The sequence below is a fragment of the Bombina bombina genome, chromosome 6, assembly GCF_027579735.1.
Source record: "Bombina bombina isolate aBomBom1 chromosome 6, aBomBom1.pri, whole genome shotgun sequence".
In the NCBI taxonomy this organism is placed as follows: Eukaryota; Metazoa; Chordata; class Amphibia; order Anura; family Bombinatoridae; genus Bombina; species Bombina bombina.
The window spans coordinates 852,853,121-852,870,423 of record NC_069504.1 but is presented as its reverse complement, the minus strand read 5'-3'; the positions used below and the strand labels follow the sequence as shown (position 1 = coordinate 852,870,423).

At 40.9% G+C, this 17,303-nt stretch overlaps 1 protein-coding gene across 3 annotated transcripts in view; it reads left to right on the top strand.

The window, feature by feature from the left end:
- Window positions 1-14,347, top strand: part of AP4M1 (adaptor related protein complex 4 subunit mu 1) — a 217,014-nt gene extending 202,667 nt beyond the window's left edge. For 2 of the 3 annotated variants that reach the window (XM_053718267.1, XM_053718268.1), the window contains exon 16: window positions 13,883-14,347. In XM_053718267.1, the coding sequence (XP_053574242.1) occupies window positions 13,883-14,080 (198 nt within the window). In that variant the 3' untranslated portion in view covers window positions 14,081-14,347. The remainder of the gene's footprint in view (window positions 1-13,882) is intronic. The other variant, XM_053718269.1, reaches the window with a different exon arrangement.
- Window positions 14,348-17,303: the final 2,956 nt, after the last annotated feature.

Below are 17,303 nucleotides of genomic sequence, written 5' to 3'. Positions count from 1 at the left end.
TTGGTACGCAAAAATCTGCGTGGAACACCAAATAAGGTGAGTCACACTGCAAAGCAGATAACTCTGAAACTCTTTGAGCAGAAGAGATAGCTACCAGAAACAAAACTTTCCAAGATAAAAGTTTAATATCTATGGAATGTAAAGGTTCAAACGGAACCCCTTGCAGAACTGAAAGAACTAAATTCAGACTCCATGGCGGAGCCACAGGTCTATAAACAGGCTTGATTCTGACTAAAGCCTGACTAAATGCTTGAACGTCTGGTACCTCTGCCAGACGTTTGTGTAAAAGAATAGACAAAGCAGATATCTGTCCTTTTAAGGAACTAGCTGATAATCCTTTCTCCAATCCTTCCTGGAGAAAGGACAATATCCTGGGAATCCTAATCTTACTCCATGAGTAACCCTTGGATTCGCACCAACAAAGATATTTTCGCCAAATCTTATGGTAGATTTTCCTGGTGACAGGCTTTCTAGCCTGAATCAGGGTATCGATAACCGACTCAGAGAAACCACGCTTAGATAGAATTAGGCGTTCAATCTCCAAGCAGTCAGACGCAGAGAAATTAGATTTGGAAGTTTGAAAGGAACTTGAAGTAGAAGGTCCATGGTGGAACGGATGACATGTCCACTAGTGGATGAAGTCTAGAGCCCAGAAAAGGGATCAAGACTAAAAGAGTGCACTTAGGGAGCACTCCCAACCCTGATTGTGATGATAGTAAACTCACGTTCAGGACCAGAAACTAGGTATTCAAGTGGATTTAATTAAAACATAACTTTTATTAGAAAGATAATTGTATAAAATCAATGTGAGTGTGTGTGCACTTTAAAAACACATAGGACCTGAGTCGCAAATATTAGTTAATACTAAATTCTGTAACCTGATTGTACAGATATTATGGGCCCCTTTGAAAAGGGAATTCACCCCGATATTAGGGGTTGTATTTTATCTCAGTGCAACAGTGATAGTGACTAAGGGGTTAATTAAATCGATATAAAGATTTTATTGACAAAAATAGTATTATCTATAGTCAATGCAGTATGACTGATGCACGATTATAGTAGGACGTATTAACACATACTATTGAGTAAAATGTATCCTGGCATCTATTACCCCATATAGTGTCATGTACTGCGGGTAGACAAAGATGTATCAACTGGAGTTCATCTGCTGATTATGTATTATACACTGTATAACACTGTAGTTAGAATAACCTGGATTACCCTTCAATGTGATTTTCAAATAAAAAGGGAAAAGAGGCTCCTGTGTAATATTTATTACCTTATGTTGTAATTTATAGGTATATTAGAGCATAAGTTTATCAGCTTGTTGCAAATGTATCTAATATATTGCACACTTATTCGTACACTGTGTCAAAATAGCAATTTATTACCATATAAAGTATGTAATGGTTGAGAATAAAATCCGTAGCTGATAAATTTAGGGTAATAATCTTAAACAGAATTGCTGCTCTGTATCTCAATTCACATCCGTACGTGTAGAGGCAGAACTTATTTTAATAAGTACTGCTATTATTTATATGTTGCAAATACACTCTAGATTACGCCTTATTTTGGCTTGTGATATTTGCGAATTTTTGGGTAAACTGGATGTTTCTCTTATACACAGATTAATGAGAGGGGTTTTGTATAGCGTCTTATTTAAATATACACAGTTTGTGAACCACTCGGTAAAGTCAGATTGTCTTACCGAACTAGTAATAGCTTGCTATATGTGAAATTAGCTTATTTCACATATAGCAAGCTATTACTAGTTCGGTAAGGCAATTCGTTCGGATAATCGTGCATCAGTCATACTGCATTGACTATAGATAATACTATTTTTTTCAATAAAATCTTTATATCGATTTAATTAACCCCTTAGTCACTATCACTGTTGCACTGAGATAAAATACAACCCCTAATATCGGGGTGAATTCCCTTTTCAAAGGGGCCCATAATATCTGTACAATCAGGTTACAGAATTTAGTATTAACTAATATTTGCGACTCAGGTCCTATGTGTTTTTAAAGTGCACACACACTCACATTGATTTTATACAATTATCTTTCTAATAAAAGTTGTGTTTTAATTAAATCCACTTGAATACCTAGTTTCTGGTCCTGAACGTGAGTTTACTATCATCACAATCAGGGTTGGGAGTGCTCCCTAAGTGCACTCTTTTAGTCTTGATCCCTTTTCTGGGCTCTAGACTTCATCCACAAGTTGTTCTTGTGCACAAGCACCCCTGCTCATATACAAGACACATACACACATATATATATATGTGGATGCATATGTGTATGTGTGTATGTATATATGTATGTATATATACATATGAATACTGATATAATCCATTAATTTAATTGAGCAGCCCTGTACTAATAATATTTGTAGCGCTAGTGCCACCCCCTTCTCCTTACAGACATGTCCACTAGGTCTGCATACCAAGTCCTGCGTGGCCACGCAGGCGCTATTAGAATCACGACGCCCTCTCCTGCTTGATTCTGGCCACCAGACGAGGAAGGAGAGGAAACGGTGGAAACACATAGGCCAGATTGAAGGACCAAGGCGCTGCTAGAGCATCTATCACCACCGCCTGGGGATCCCGGGACCTGGACCCGTAAAGAGGAAGTTTGGCATTCTGACGGGACGCCATCAGATCCAATTCTGGAGTGCCCCATAGCTGCATCAGCTGGGCAAATACCTCCGGGTGAAGTTCCCACTCCCCCGGATGAAAAGTCTGACGACTTAGAAAATCCGCTTCCCAGTTGTCTACTCCTGGGATGTGAATTGCTGAGAGGTGGCAAGAGTGATCCTCTGCCCACCTGATTATTTTGGTTACTTCCATCATTGCTAGGGGACTCCTTGTTCCCCCTTGATGGTTGATGTAAGCTACAGTCGTGATGTTGTCCGACTGAAATCTGATGAATTTGGCCGCAGCTAGCTGAGGCCATGCCTGAAGAGCGTTGAATATCGCCCTCAGTTCCAAAATGTTTATCGGGAGAAGAGCTTCTTCCCGAGACCATAAGCCCTGAGCTTTCAGGGAGTCCCAGACAGCACCCCAGCCTAACAGACTGGCGTCGGTCATTACGATGATCCACTCTGGTCTGCGGAAACACATTCCCTGAGACAGGTGATCCTGAGACAACCACCAGAGAAGAGAATCTCTGGTCCCCTGGTCAAACTGTATTTGAGGAGACAAATCTGCATAATCCCCATTCCACTGTTTGAGCATGCATAGTTACAGTGGTCTGAGGTGTATCCGTGCAAAAGGGACTATGTCCATTGCCGCTACCATTAGTCCGATTGTCTCCATGCACTGAGCTACAGACGGCCGAGGAATGGAATGAAGAGCTCGGCAAGCAGTTTAGAGTTTTAACTTTCTGACCTCCGTCAGAAATATTTTCATTTCTACCGAGTCTATTAGTGATCCTAGGAAGGGAACTCTTGTGAGGGGGGAGAGAGAACTCTTTTTGATGTTTACTTTCCACCCGTGAGACCTCAGAAAGGCCACTACGATTTCCGTGTGAGACTTGGCTCTTTGGAAAGTTGACGCCTGAATTAAGATGTCGTCTAGATAAGGCGCCACTGCTATGCCCCGCGGTCTTAGCACTGCCAGGATGGACCCTTCAAACTGTAGCAGGAGCCGCCATGTGAACACAGCCTGAAGATCTAGTCAATCTAACTGCGCATCTGAGGCGCGAAAATAGGCCTCTCCCACCTTACTCCGGTGCTGTGAGGCCTAAAGAAACACTCCTAGGAGTTATAATATTAGCCATGTGGGTAACAACCCCTGAAAGAAACCCAAAGGGACCTTCTAAGTGTCTCAAAAACGATATTTATAAGTAAAAAACGTTTGCGATAAAAAGGTGTCAACCCATAAAATAGTGTCAACCAGCATAAATTAGCCCTGCCATGTAAGCTTGTAATTCCATACTTAGTCTCTGAATAAAGCTTACCCTTCCCTCATGGGGATCTTATCAGTCCTTTTCTAGCATTATCACAGTCTTGTCTAGAAATAAATGACTGAACATACCTTATTGCAGCCTAATCTGCAAACCGTTCCCCCCAACTGAAGTTTTCTTGTACTCCTCAGTCCTGTGTGGGAACAGCAGTGGATTTTAGTTACAACATGCTAAAATCATCTTCCTCTCTGCAGAAATTTTCATCCCTTTTCTGCTGGAGAGTAAATAGTACAAACCGGTACCATTTAAAAATAACAAACTTTTGCTTGTAGAACAAAAACTACAAATCTAACAGCACATTCACTTTACCCTTCCAAGAGAGACCCTATTGCTTAGAGCCGGCAAAGAGAATGACTGGGGGGTGGAGCTAGAGGGGGAGCTATATGGACAGCTCTGCTGTGTGCTCTCTTTGCCACTTCCTGTTAGGAAGGAGAATATCCCACAAGTAAAGGATGAATCCGTGGACTGGATACACCTTACAAGAGAAAAGGTGCTAAACCTTCCAAGCTCCGGGAAAACCCGAGCTAAACAAGTCCCCACAGGGGACCAACATCCGGAGCACAGATCCCCAAAACCCGGTACAATGGAAGATGACCCAAGGTCTCATAACTCAGACAGACCTTACATGGCCTAGAGTAAGAGCCATATCTAGATATACTAGAAACAGCTGACACGCACCCCTTTAAAGGTGCCAAAAGCTGCAATAGGTTTCAAAATACAAAACCTTCCACATGCTGGACAGCTATCCATACAAGCTGTTGGATCAAGCCACATAGGACCATCCAGGAGCCTAAAAACTGAAGGCCAAACCACTCAACCAGTGGCAACGGGAACTACACCCGCCAGCTCCCCCCCCCCCCACGTGGACGAGGAACTCTAGGTTCTGATGAAATCAGATGTCAGAGTGATGCAGCGGAACACTCCCCTGCCCGGTCATCCATGACTAAAGGCTATAAGGACTGAAACAATCCTTTCCCGCCTTGTGAACCCTCAGGTCCTCTCGAATGCTTCGTTGAAAATAAAAAACAATGATAACCTGAGCACTCAGTGCTACTACCGATCCAGCAGAAACAGTGCCACGTGTCTGAACAGCCACAAAACCAAACAAACCCGACAGGACCAGCCTTTACTCAGGGTCCTAACTGGCAAGCTGCATAAATTCTCCCACATAGGTGAAAAAAGGAAAACAGACATTACTAAACATAGGACTAACAACTTCCGAAGAAGTAACAAAGAGTCCGAGGAACCAGGCGCTCTCAAATGGCATACGGAACAAAACTGGTCAACATGTGTCAACAAGGCCAATCCGGAGTCATCACCGGACACAGAATCTGAAATTAAAATAGTCTCGGTATCAGAATCCTCCGTAGCTGAATCTGAAATGAGCACAGTCTCAGCATCAGAATCCTCCATAACTTGATAAACCGTACAGTCCAAAAAAGCGCGCCCAACCAAAAGGCTGCATCACTTCCAAAGGCCTCAAAGTTCCAACCACGAGCCCATAAACATCACACATAAGCAGGTTGAATCACATAACAAACATGATTATAAACCCCCGTTCAATAATCCCCCTCAAGAGATATTAACCCTCAATTCCAAGATACTAACAGAGACTCACTGAGACCCTTATGTCATATAGTTAGACCCGCAAAGCTGTGGTAGCCTCTCGGGAAAACATTCACATTACAGTGCATTGACAATAAAGTAAAATGAAACGATCTTACCAGAATCAACGCAGTGGAACAGGAACACAGCCTTTCAAGTGTGACGAATAGTGGCATCACCTCCACCATGGGCATGAGAGACGAAAACAGGCAGCGGAGCGAAGTTTGACACTGCCGATTGTTAATATGAGTCGGGATGGATTCGCAGAAAGACACTCCCTACATCTCCGGACTCTGACTTTCATCCAAGCCCTCACTGAGAAACTGACAGGACTACTTAAAACTCCTGTCCCTTGCCGAAGAGTACTACCCTCCATAAGAGACAAAAAACTAAAATTAAAAATTCTGACACTTCTCTGCCAACCTCCTGGGACGAAAGGCAAAGAATGACTGGGGGATGAGAGGAGTGGGAGGAGTATTTAAGCCTTTGGCTGGGTTGTCTTTGCCTCCTCCTGGTGGCCAGGTCCTTATTTCCCAAAAGTAATGAATGCAGCTGTGGACTCTTTCCATTTAAGAAGAAAATCATAATTTATATCTTAACTGATAAACTAATTTCTTTCATGTAATTAGCAAGAGTCCATGAGATAGTGACGTATGGGATATACATTCCTACCAGGAGGGGCAAAGTTTCCCAAACCTCAAAATGCCTATAAATACACCCCTCACCACACCCACAATTCAGTTTTACAAACTTTGCCTCCGATGGAGGTGGTGAAGTAAGTTTGTGCTAGATTCTACGTTGATATGCGCTCCGCAGCAAGTTGGAGCCCGGTTTTCCTCTTAGCGTGCAGTGAATGTCAGAGGGATGTGAGAAGAGTATTGCCTATTTGAATGCAGTGATCTCCTTCTACGGGGTCTATTTCATAGGTTCTCTGTTATCGGTCGTAGAGATTCATCTCTTACCTCCCTTTTCAGATCGACGATATACTCTTATATATACCATTACCTCTGCTGATTCTCGTTTCAGTACTGGTTTGGCTATCTGCTATATGTAGATGAGTGTCCTGGGGTAAGTAAGTCTTATTTTCTGTGACACTCCAAGCTATGGTTGGGCACTTTGTTTATAAAGTTCTAAATATATGTATTCAAACATTTATTTGCCTTGACTCAGAATGTTCAACTTTCCTTATTTTCAGACAGTCAGTTTCATATTTGGGATAATGCATTTTTGATTTAACCATTTTTTCTTACCTTCAAAAATTTGACTCTTCCCGGTGGGCTATTAGGCTCGCGGGGCTGAAAATGCTTCATTTTATTGCGTCATTCTTGGCGCGGACTTTTTTGGCGCAAAAATTCTATTTCCGTTTCCGGCGTCATACGTGTCGCCGGAAGTTACGTCATTTTTTGACGTTATTTCGCGCCAAAAATGTCGGCGTTCTGGATGTGGCGTCAATTTGGCGCCAAAAGCATTTAGGCGCCAAATAATATGGGCGTCGCTTTAGTCTCCTCATTATTTAAGTCTCATTTTTTATTGCTTCTGGTTGCTAGAAGCTTGTTCTTTGGCATTTTTTCCCATTCCTGAAACTGTCATTTAAGGAATTTGATCAATTTTGCTTTATATATATGTTGTTTTTTCTCTTACATATTGCAAGATGTTTCACGTTGCATATGAGTCAGAAGATACTACAGGAAAATCGCTGTCAAGTGCTGAATCTACCAAAGCTAAGTGTATCTGCTGTAAACTTTTGGTAGCTATTTCTCCAGCTGTTGTTTGTATTGATTGTCATGACAAACTTGTTAAAGCAGATAATATTTCCTTTAGTAAAGTACCATTGCCTGTTGCAGTTCCTTCAACATCTAAGGTGCAGAATGTTCCTGATAATATAAGAGATTTTGTTTCTGAATCCATTAAGAAGGCTATGTCTGTTATTTCTCCTTCTAGTAAACGTAAAAAATCTTTTAAAACTTCTCTCCCTACAGATGAATTTTTAAATGAACATCATCATTCTGATTCTGATGACTCCTCTGGTTCAGAGGATTCTGTCTCTGAGGTTGATGCTGATAAATCTTCATATTTATTAAAAATGGAATTTATTCGTTCTTTACTTAAAGAAGTACTAATTGCTTTAGAAATAGAGGATTCCGGTCCTCTTGATACTAATTCTAAACGTTTGGATAAAGTATTTAAAGCTCCTGTGGTTATTCCAGAAGTTTTTCCTGTTCCTAATGCTATTTCTGCAGTAATTTCCAAAGAATGGGATAAATTGGGTAATTCATTTACTCCTTCTAAACGTTTTAAGCATTTATATCCTGTGCCGTCTGACAGATTGGAATTTTGGGACAAAATCCCTAAAGTTGATGGGGCTATTTCTACCCTTGCTAAACGTACTACTATTCCTACGTCAGATGGTACTTCGTTTAAGGATCCTCTAGATAGGAAAATTGAGTCCTTTCTAAGAAAAGCTTATCTGTGTTCAGGTAATCTTCTTAGACCTGCAATATCTTTGGCTGATGTTGCTGCAGCTTCAACTTTTTGGTTGGAAACTTTAGCGCAACAAGTAACACATCGTGATTCTCATGATATTATTATTCTTCTTCAGCATGCTAATAATTTTATCTGTGATGCCATTTTTGATATTATCAGAGTTGATGTCAGGTTTATGTCTCTAGCTATTTTAGCTAGAAGAGCTTTATGGCTTAAAACTTGGAATGCTGATATGGCTTCTAAATCAACTTTACTTTCTATTTCTTTCCAGGGTAACAAATTATTTGGTTCTCAGTTGGATTCCATCATTTCAACTGTTACTGGTGGGAAAGGAACTTTTTTACCACAGGATAAAAAATCTAAAGGTAAAAGTAGGGCTAATAATCGTTTTCGTTCCTTTCGTTTCAACAAAGAACAAAAGCCTGATCCTTCATCCTCAGGAGCAGTTTCAGTTTGGAAACCATCTCCAGTCTGGAATAAATCCAAGCCAGCTAGAAAGGCAAAGCCTGCTTCTAAGTCCACATGAAGGTGCGGCCCTCATTCCAGCTCAGCTGGTAGGGGGCAGGTTACGTTTTTTCAAGGAAATTTGGATCAATTCTGTTCACAATCTTTGGATTCAGAACATTGTTTCAGAAGGGTACAGAATTGGTTTCAAGATGAGACCTCCTGCAAAGAGATTTTTTCTTTCCCGTGTCCCAGTAAATCCAGTAAAAGCTCAAGCGTTTCTGAAATGTGTTTCAGATCTAGAGTTGACTGGAGTAATTATGCCAGTTCCAGTTCCGGAACAGGGGATGGGGTTTTATTCAAATCTCTTCATTGTACCAAAGAAGGAGAACTCCTTCAGACCAGTTCTGGATCTAAAAATATTGAATCGTTATGTACGGATACAAACGTTCAAAATGGTAACTGTAAGGACTATCTTGCCTTTTGTTCTGCAAGGGAATTATATGTCCACAATAGATTTACAGGATGCATATCTGCATATTCCGATTCATCCAGATCATTATCAGTTCCTGAGATTCTCTTTTCTGGACAAGCATTACCAGTTTGTGGCTCTGCCGTTTGGCCTAGCTACAGCTCCAAGAATTTTTACAAAGGTTCTCGGTGCCCTTCTGTCTGTAATCAGAGAACAGGGTATTGTGGTATTTCCTTATTTGGACGATATCTTGGTACTTGCTCAGTCTTTACATTTAGCAGAATCTCATACGAATCGACTTGTGTTGTTTCTTCAAGATCATGGTTGGAGGATCAATTTACCAAAAAGTTCTTTGATTCCTCAGACAAGGGTAACCTTTCTGGGTTTCCAGATGGATTCAGTGTCCATGACTCTGTCTTTAACAGACAAGAGACGTCTAAAATTGATTGCAGCTTGTCGAAACCTTCAGTCACAATCATTCCCTTCGGTAGCCTTATGCATGGAAATTCTAGGTCTTATGACTGCTGCATCGGACGCGATCCCCTTTGCTCGTTTTCACATGCGACCTCTTCAGCTCTGTATGCTGAAGCAATGGTGCAAGGATTACACGAAGATATCTCAAACAATATCTTTAAAACCGATTGTTCGACACTCTCTAACATGGTGGACAGATCACCATCGTTTAATTCAGGGGGCTTCTTTTGTGCTTCCGACCTGGACTGTAATTTCAACAGATGCAAGTCTCACGGGTTGGGGAGCTGTGTGGGGATCTCTGACGGCACAAGGAGTTTGGGAATCTCAGGAGGTGAGATTACCGATCAATATTTTGGAACTCCGTGCAATTTTCAGAGCTCTTCAGTTTTTGCCTCTTCTGAAGAGAGAATCGTTCATTTGTTTTCAGACAGACAATGTCACAACTGTGGCATACATCAATCATCAAGGAGGGACTCACAGTCCTCTGGCTATGAAAGAAGTATCTCGAATTTTGGTTTGGGCGGAATCCAGCTCCTGTCTAATCTCTGCGGTTCATATCCCAGGTATAGACAATTGGGAAGCGGATTATCTCAGTCGCCAAACGTTGCATCCGGGCGAATGGTCTCTTCACCCAGAGGTATTTCTTCAGATTGTTCAAATGTGGGAACTTCCAGAAATAGATCTGATGGCGTCCCATCTAAACAAGAAACTTCCCAGGTATCTGTCCAGATCCCGGGATCCTCAGGCGGAGGCAGTGGATGCATTATCACTTCCTTGGAAGTATCATCCTGCCTATATCTTTCCGCCTCTAGTTCTTCTTCCAAGAGTAATCTCCAAGATTCTGAAGGAATGCTCGTTTGTTCTGCTGGTAGCTCCGGCATGGCCTCACTGGTTTTGGTATGCGGATCTTGTCCGGATGGCCTCTTGCCAACCGTGGACTCTTCCGTTAAGACCAGACCTTCTGTCACAAGGTCCCTTTTTCCATCAGGATCTGAAATACTTAAAATTAAAGGTATGGAGATTGAACGCTTGATTCTTGGTCAAAGAGGTTTCTCTGACTCTGTCATTAATACTATGTTACAGGCTCGTAAATCTGTATCTCGAGAGATATATTATAGAGTCTGGAAGACTTATATTTCTTGGTGTCTTTCTCATCATTTTTCTTGGCATTCTTTTAGAATACCGAGAATTTTACAATTTCTTCAGGATGGTTTAGATAAGGGTTTGTCTGCAAGTTCTTTGAAAGGACAAATCTCTGCTCTTTCTGTTCTTTTTCACAGGAAGATTGCTATTCTTCCTGATATTCATTGTTTTGTACAAGCTTTGGTTCGTATAAAACCTGTCATTAAGTCAATTTCTCCTCCTTGGAGTTTGAATTTGGTTCTGGGAGCTCTTCAAGCTTCTCCGTTTGAACCTATGCATTCATTGGACATTAAATTACTTTCTTGGAAAGTTTTGTTCCTTTTGGCCATCTCTTCTGCCAGAAGAGTTTCTGAATTATCTGCTCTTTCTTGTGAGTCTCCTTTTCTGATTTTTCATCAGGATAAGGCGGTGTTGCGAACTTCTTTTGAATTTTTACCTAAGGTTGTGAATTCCAACAACATTAGTAGAGAAATTGTGGTTCCTTCATTATGTCCTAATCCTAAGAATTCTAAGGAGAAATCGTTGCATTCTTTGGATGTTGTTAGAGCTTTGAAATATTATGTTGAAGCTACGAAATCTTTCCGTAAGACTTCTAGTCTATTTGTTATCTTTTCCGGTTCTAGAAAAGGCCAGAAAGCTTCTGCCATTTCTTTGGCATCTTGGTTGAAATCTTTAATTCATCTTGCCTATGTTGAGTCGGGTAAAACTCAGCCTCAGAGAATTACGGCTCATTCTACTAGGTCAGTTTCTACTTCCTGGGCGTTTAGGAATGAAGCTTCGGTTGACCAGATCTGCAAAGCAGCAACTTGGTCCTCTTTGCATACTTTTACTAAATTCTACCATTTTGATGTATTTTCTTCTTCTGAAGCAGTTTTTGGTAGAAAAGTACTTCAGGCAGCGGTTTCAGTTTGAATCTTCTGCTTATGTTTTTCGTTAAACTTTATTTTGGGTGTGGATTATTTTCAGCAGGAATTGGCTGTCTTTATTTTATCCCTCCCTCTCTAGTGACTCTTGTGTGGAAAGATCCACATCTTGGGTAGTCATTATCCCATACGTCACTAGCTCATGGACTCTTGCTAATTACATGAAAGAAAACATAATTTATGTAAGAACTTACCTGATAAATTCATTTCTTTCATATTAGCAAGAGTCCATGAGGCCCGCCCTTTTTTTGTGGTGGTTATGATTTTGTATAAAGCACAATTATTCCAATTCCTTATTTTATATGCTTTCGCACTTTTTTATCACCCCACTTCTTGGCTATTCGTTAAACTGAATTGTGGGTGTGGTGAGGGGTGTATTTATAGGCATTTTGAGGTTTGGGAAACTTTGCCCCTCCTGGTAGGAATGTATATCCCATACGTCACTAGCTCATGGACTCTTGCTAATATGAAAGAAATGAATTTATCAGGTAAGTTCTTACATAAATTATGTTTTCTTTCATTGTTGCGAGAGTCCACTAAACCCCACCTGTTTGGGGTTGTTTTTTGTTTTAAGCACATCTTTTTGGCTTTTACTCCTTCTAAACACCTCACCACAGGGGCGGACTGAGACCAATCAGGGCCCAGGGCAAAGATTAGGGAAGGGCCCCACACTGACCGAAATGTATTAAAATGTATGTAAGTGAACATGGTAGCTTCCCTGCTCTGCGCCTCAGCCCCCCCCCCCCCCAACGTCAAGGGCCAGAGATAGGGCCCCCAATCTCCAAGGCTAGATCCCATACTCCATGGCCCTCACAGTGACATACTCCTGACAGCCCACCCCAGTCTAGGACCCACAGAAAGAAACCCCACATCCAGGCACAAGGCCCCATACTGTGGCTTGGGCCCTCACTAAACCCACACTTAACTGCTTAGTAACTGATAGGGCAGCTGTCAGCCCTAGCTTAAGCAGCACACCAGGAGCCATGGAAATGTTATTTTTGGGCTCCCTGACATGCTGGGCCCTTGGTCCAGGGCGTATTTGCCTCACTACTTGGCTATACGTCAAACTAAGGTATGAGTGAGGTGGGAGGGGTTTTATAGGCTTTTGAGGTTTGGGACACTGCCTTCTACTGGTAGGAATGTATATCCCATACGTAACAGCTCGTGGACTCTTGCCACCAATAAAGAAATGAATTTATCAGTTAAGATAGAAATTATGTTTTTATGCCACTATGCTGATTTACAGGTAGTTATTTGACTGTATGTCCACTAAGCCAGTGTTTTTCAACCAGTATGCCGCAGCACACTAGTGTGCCGTGAGAGAGCCTCAGGTGTGCCGCGGCAGACTGACAACAGTGTGACATATTTTTTAAATTTTGCTTGTTTTTTTTATTCTGGGTTTTTTTTTAATTTTGAGTGAGATGATGACTGAGTGTAACTGCGCAGCGACAGCTCGCCTCCCCGACCCGTGTTCACACTTGGAAGGCACCCCCACCCACCACAACACGTGCCTAGTGCCGGCTCTACACTCAGCACTACGCAACACTTCAATCCCCCATGCATGCTGGCACAGCTTTGCTCCTCCTCCAGAACAGTTCCAGCCAGGTCACGTCACTCACGTTCCTTCTCAGCACAAGGAACATGACTAGAGGACTGGAGAGGAAGAGGGAGGTGCTCCACATATAAGCTTGTGCTCCACAGATAACACTTTTCCCGGTGCACTGGGAGGTATGTGAAAGGCTCATCAGGCATCATTTACAACCATGACATATTGACATTCATTCACAGACAATCATTATGATTGTTTGTGAATGAATGTCAATGTCATGTATAGTTTGTAGAAGGCATGGCATGACAGCACAGTACAGTGTGTGTGTGTGTGTATATATATATATATATATATATATATATAATATGCTGTATTAGGCTACAATGTGTGTATTAGCACTGGCATAACTTGGAATTTATAATCTATCAGAGGAGTCTTAAAAAGGATGCACATTGTTACAGGGTTACATCCAACAGGGTAGTTTAGGGCCCAAGAATATTATGACTACATTCCTCTGCAAGATTCCTCTTGCTCAGTCAGAATGAACTGGTGCAATCTGCATATACCTCTTTTTGACACAACTCCCATTCCATGCAATTAGGCAGATGTGTGGTAGAGAAGTATTGCATTTACAAAGAAAAATAAACTTATGTTCATGTGCTAATAAGTTTGTGATTAGGGTCTCATGAGTAGAAGGAGCCAACTGATAGATATTCCTAGAAATTTTCATTGTGCCTTATTAATACAGCTCATTTTTCTTCTGGATGTATTCACTCTTGCTTTTATTATTAGCTATTTTTAACTTTGCTTTGTCCTCCCCCAGGTAGATGTCTCTGGATGTACCTCTCTTCCAAACCTCTTGGACTTGCCTCCTCTAAACCTTTCCTTCCAAATTCCATCATTTACCAGCTCTGGTCTCCAGGTCCGTTTCCTAAGACTCCGCAGTGAACATCCTACTTCATCCCATACATGGGTCAGATACCTGACACAGAGTGACTCATACAGTGTACGGCTAAGATAATACCAATATTTAAATCATCCTCATATAAAGGTTATATTTTACAACCTGTGACCGCAGAATACACTGTCATAGAACAGGGCACTGGATGTGTAATCAAACTTGTATTAAAAACTCAACAAAGATCACCTTGTACGCTATATATATGGGTAACCAGTATCACTAATTCAAATAATCATTTATCTTGTATATATCCCCCAGTATACAGTAAGCCACAGAGTATTGCTCAATAAACAATCAACTTTATTGATAATCAAAACATGAAACAAATTTTAGTCTTTTTTCCCCAGACTGTTATTGCGTACACCAACACAGTTCACTGCCGTTGTAGTGTGGCATATCTCAGGTCATCCTGTGTGGAAGAGAAAGTAATTAGCTTAGAGCTGAGAACATATTTTTGGAACAGTATTTTTTTTTTATATAGCATGCTGTACACACAGAGTAGTTATAAAGCCTGTATCCCCCAATGCATATATAAGAACAAAAGGCAATAACCTATCCCTCTGTCTCTGTCACTACATATATGAAGATACATAGGTCCCGACCTCAGTTACTCCCTGATATGTGACGTCCTGTCCTAAAAACAGACATTCTGCTAAGGTGATCACTGCTGCTGAATATGTAGTGTTTTATTTTTGGCCCCTCCACACTTCTACACTCAGGGCATTTCCATACATGGCACACTATGGCAAAAACATGCAGCAGATTAGATCTTACACATTTATAAAAGCATGTATACACCACCTCTTAGCTGACAAAAAAATAATGCAATTAAGTTTTTGTCTCTGTGCGCTCTATATTGAACACAATGTCATTTTATTAGAGCTATAGCTTCAGAAAAACATAAGAGAAAGCAGAAGTCTGCTTTTAAAAAAAATCTGCTTCTATATATTGTGTGTCAAAAGGCTAGAGTTACTCTGTCTATTGCCATGTTTTCTATGTAGACTATAAGCTTAACTGATTCATACAGAAAAAGGAGCCAAAAAATTATACATAACTTGCTGGCAGATATATTCAGTTGTTAAAAAGAAAAAATAATAATAATGCTTACCTGATCAATTAATTTATTTCATGATGGTAAAAGTCCACGAGCCATCACATGTGGGATTAAACTCCAGTCCACTAGGAGGCAGAAACACCTAACATAACAGACCTTTTAATCCCTCCCACTTTCCAATAATCCCTCAGTCATACAATTGCCCAAGAGAAAGAAGAAAATCAGGAAAGATAAAGCATGGTAAGTGCAAACTGGTACTGCCACAAACTGTACAAACAATAAGGGTTGGTTTCATGGACTCTCACCATTTTAAAAGAAATTTATCATCAAGTAAGCATAAATTTATTTTAAGAGAGAAGAAAAACAGAGCTAAAGACCAGCTATATAAAATAGCTCTTGCATATATATATATATATATATATATATATATATATATATATATATATATATAAAAATAATTTTAATTAAAGATAAACAATATGTTAGACTTGTATCTCAATGAGTTTATGTATACAATGTGTGAAAAAATATGAATACATTCACTGTGTATCCATTATGATTTGCTACTAAAAAGTTTTGGATGTAGATAAATCAAACATACATACAGTGGGGTAAAAAAAGTATTTAGTCAGCCACCAATTGTGCAAGTTCTCCCACTTAAGAAGATGAGAGAGGCCTGTAATTTTCATCATAGGTATACATCAACTATGAGAGACACAATTTGGAAACAAATCCAGACAATCACATTGTCTGATTTGGAAAGAATTTATTTGCATATTATGGTGGAAAATAAGTATTTGGTCACCTACAAACAAGCAAGATTTCTGGCTTTCACAGACCTTTATCTTCTTCTTTAAGAGGCTCCTCTGTCCTCCACTCATTACCTGTATTAATGGCACCTGTTTGAACTTGTTATCAGTATAAAAGACACCTGTCCACAACCTCAAACAGTCACACTCCAAACTCCACTATGGTGAAGACTAAAGAGCTGTCGAAGGACACCAGAAACAAAATTGTAGACCTGCACCAGGCTGGGAAGACGGAATCTGCAATAGGCAAGCAGCTTGGTGTGAAGAAATCAACTGTGGGAGCAATAATTAGAAAATGGAAGACATACAAGACCACTGATAATCTCCCTCGATCTGGGGCTCCACGCAAGATCTCACCCCGTGGGGTCAAAATGATCACAAGAACGGTGCACAAACATCCTAGAACCACACGGGGGACCTAGTGAATGACCTGCAGAGAGCTGGGACCAACATAACAAAGGCTACCATCAGTAACACAATACGCCGCCAGGGACTCAGATCCTGCAGTGCCAGACGTGTCCCCCTGCTTAAGCCAGTACATGTCCAGGCCCGTCTGAAGTATGCTAGAGAGCATTTGGATGATCCAGAAGTGGACTGGGAGAATGTCATATGGTCAGATGAAACCAAAGTAGAACTGTTTGGTAGAAACACAACTCGTCGTGTTTGGAGGAGAGAGAATGCTGAGTTGCCCCCAAAGAACACCATACCTACTGTGAAGCATGGGGGTGTTTCTCTGCAAAGGGAACAGGATGACTGATCCGTGTACATGAAAGAATTATTGGGGCCATGTATCGTGAGATTTTGAGTGCAAACCTATCTCCATCAGGAAGGGCATTGAAGATAAAACATGGCTGGGTCTTTCAGCATGACAATGATCTCAAACACACCGCCCGGGCAACGAAGGAGTGTCTTCGTAAGAAGCATTTCAAGGTCCTGGAGTGGCCTAGCCAGTCTCCAGATCTCAACCCCATAGAAAACCTTTGGAGGGAGTTGAAAGTCCGTGTTGTCCAGCGACAGCCCCAAAACATCACTGCTCAAGAGGAGATCTGCATGCAGGAATGGGCCAACATACCAGCAACAGTGTGTGACAACCTTGTGAAGACTTAAAGAAAACGTTTGACCTCTGTCATTGCCAACAAAGGATATATAATATAATAATATAAAGTATTGAGATGAACTTTTGATATTGACCAAATACTTATTTTCCACCATAATATGCAAATAAATTCTTTCCAAATCAGACAATGTGATTGTCTGGATTTGTTTCCACATTTTGTCTCTCATAGTTGAGGTATACCTATGATGAAAATTACAGGCCTCTCTCATCTTCTTAAGTGGGAGAACTTGCACAATTGGTGGCTGACTAAATACTTTTCTTTCATGTAATTAGCAAGAGTCCATGAGCTAGTGACGTATGGGA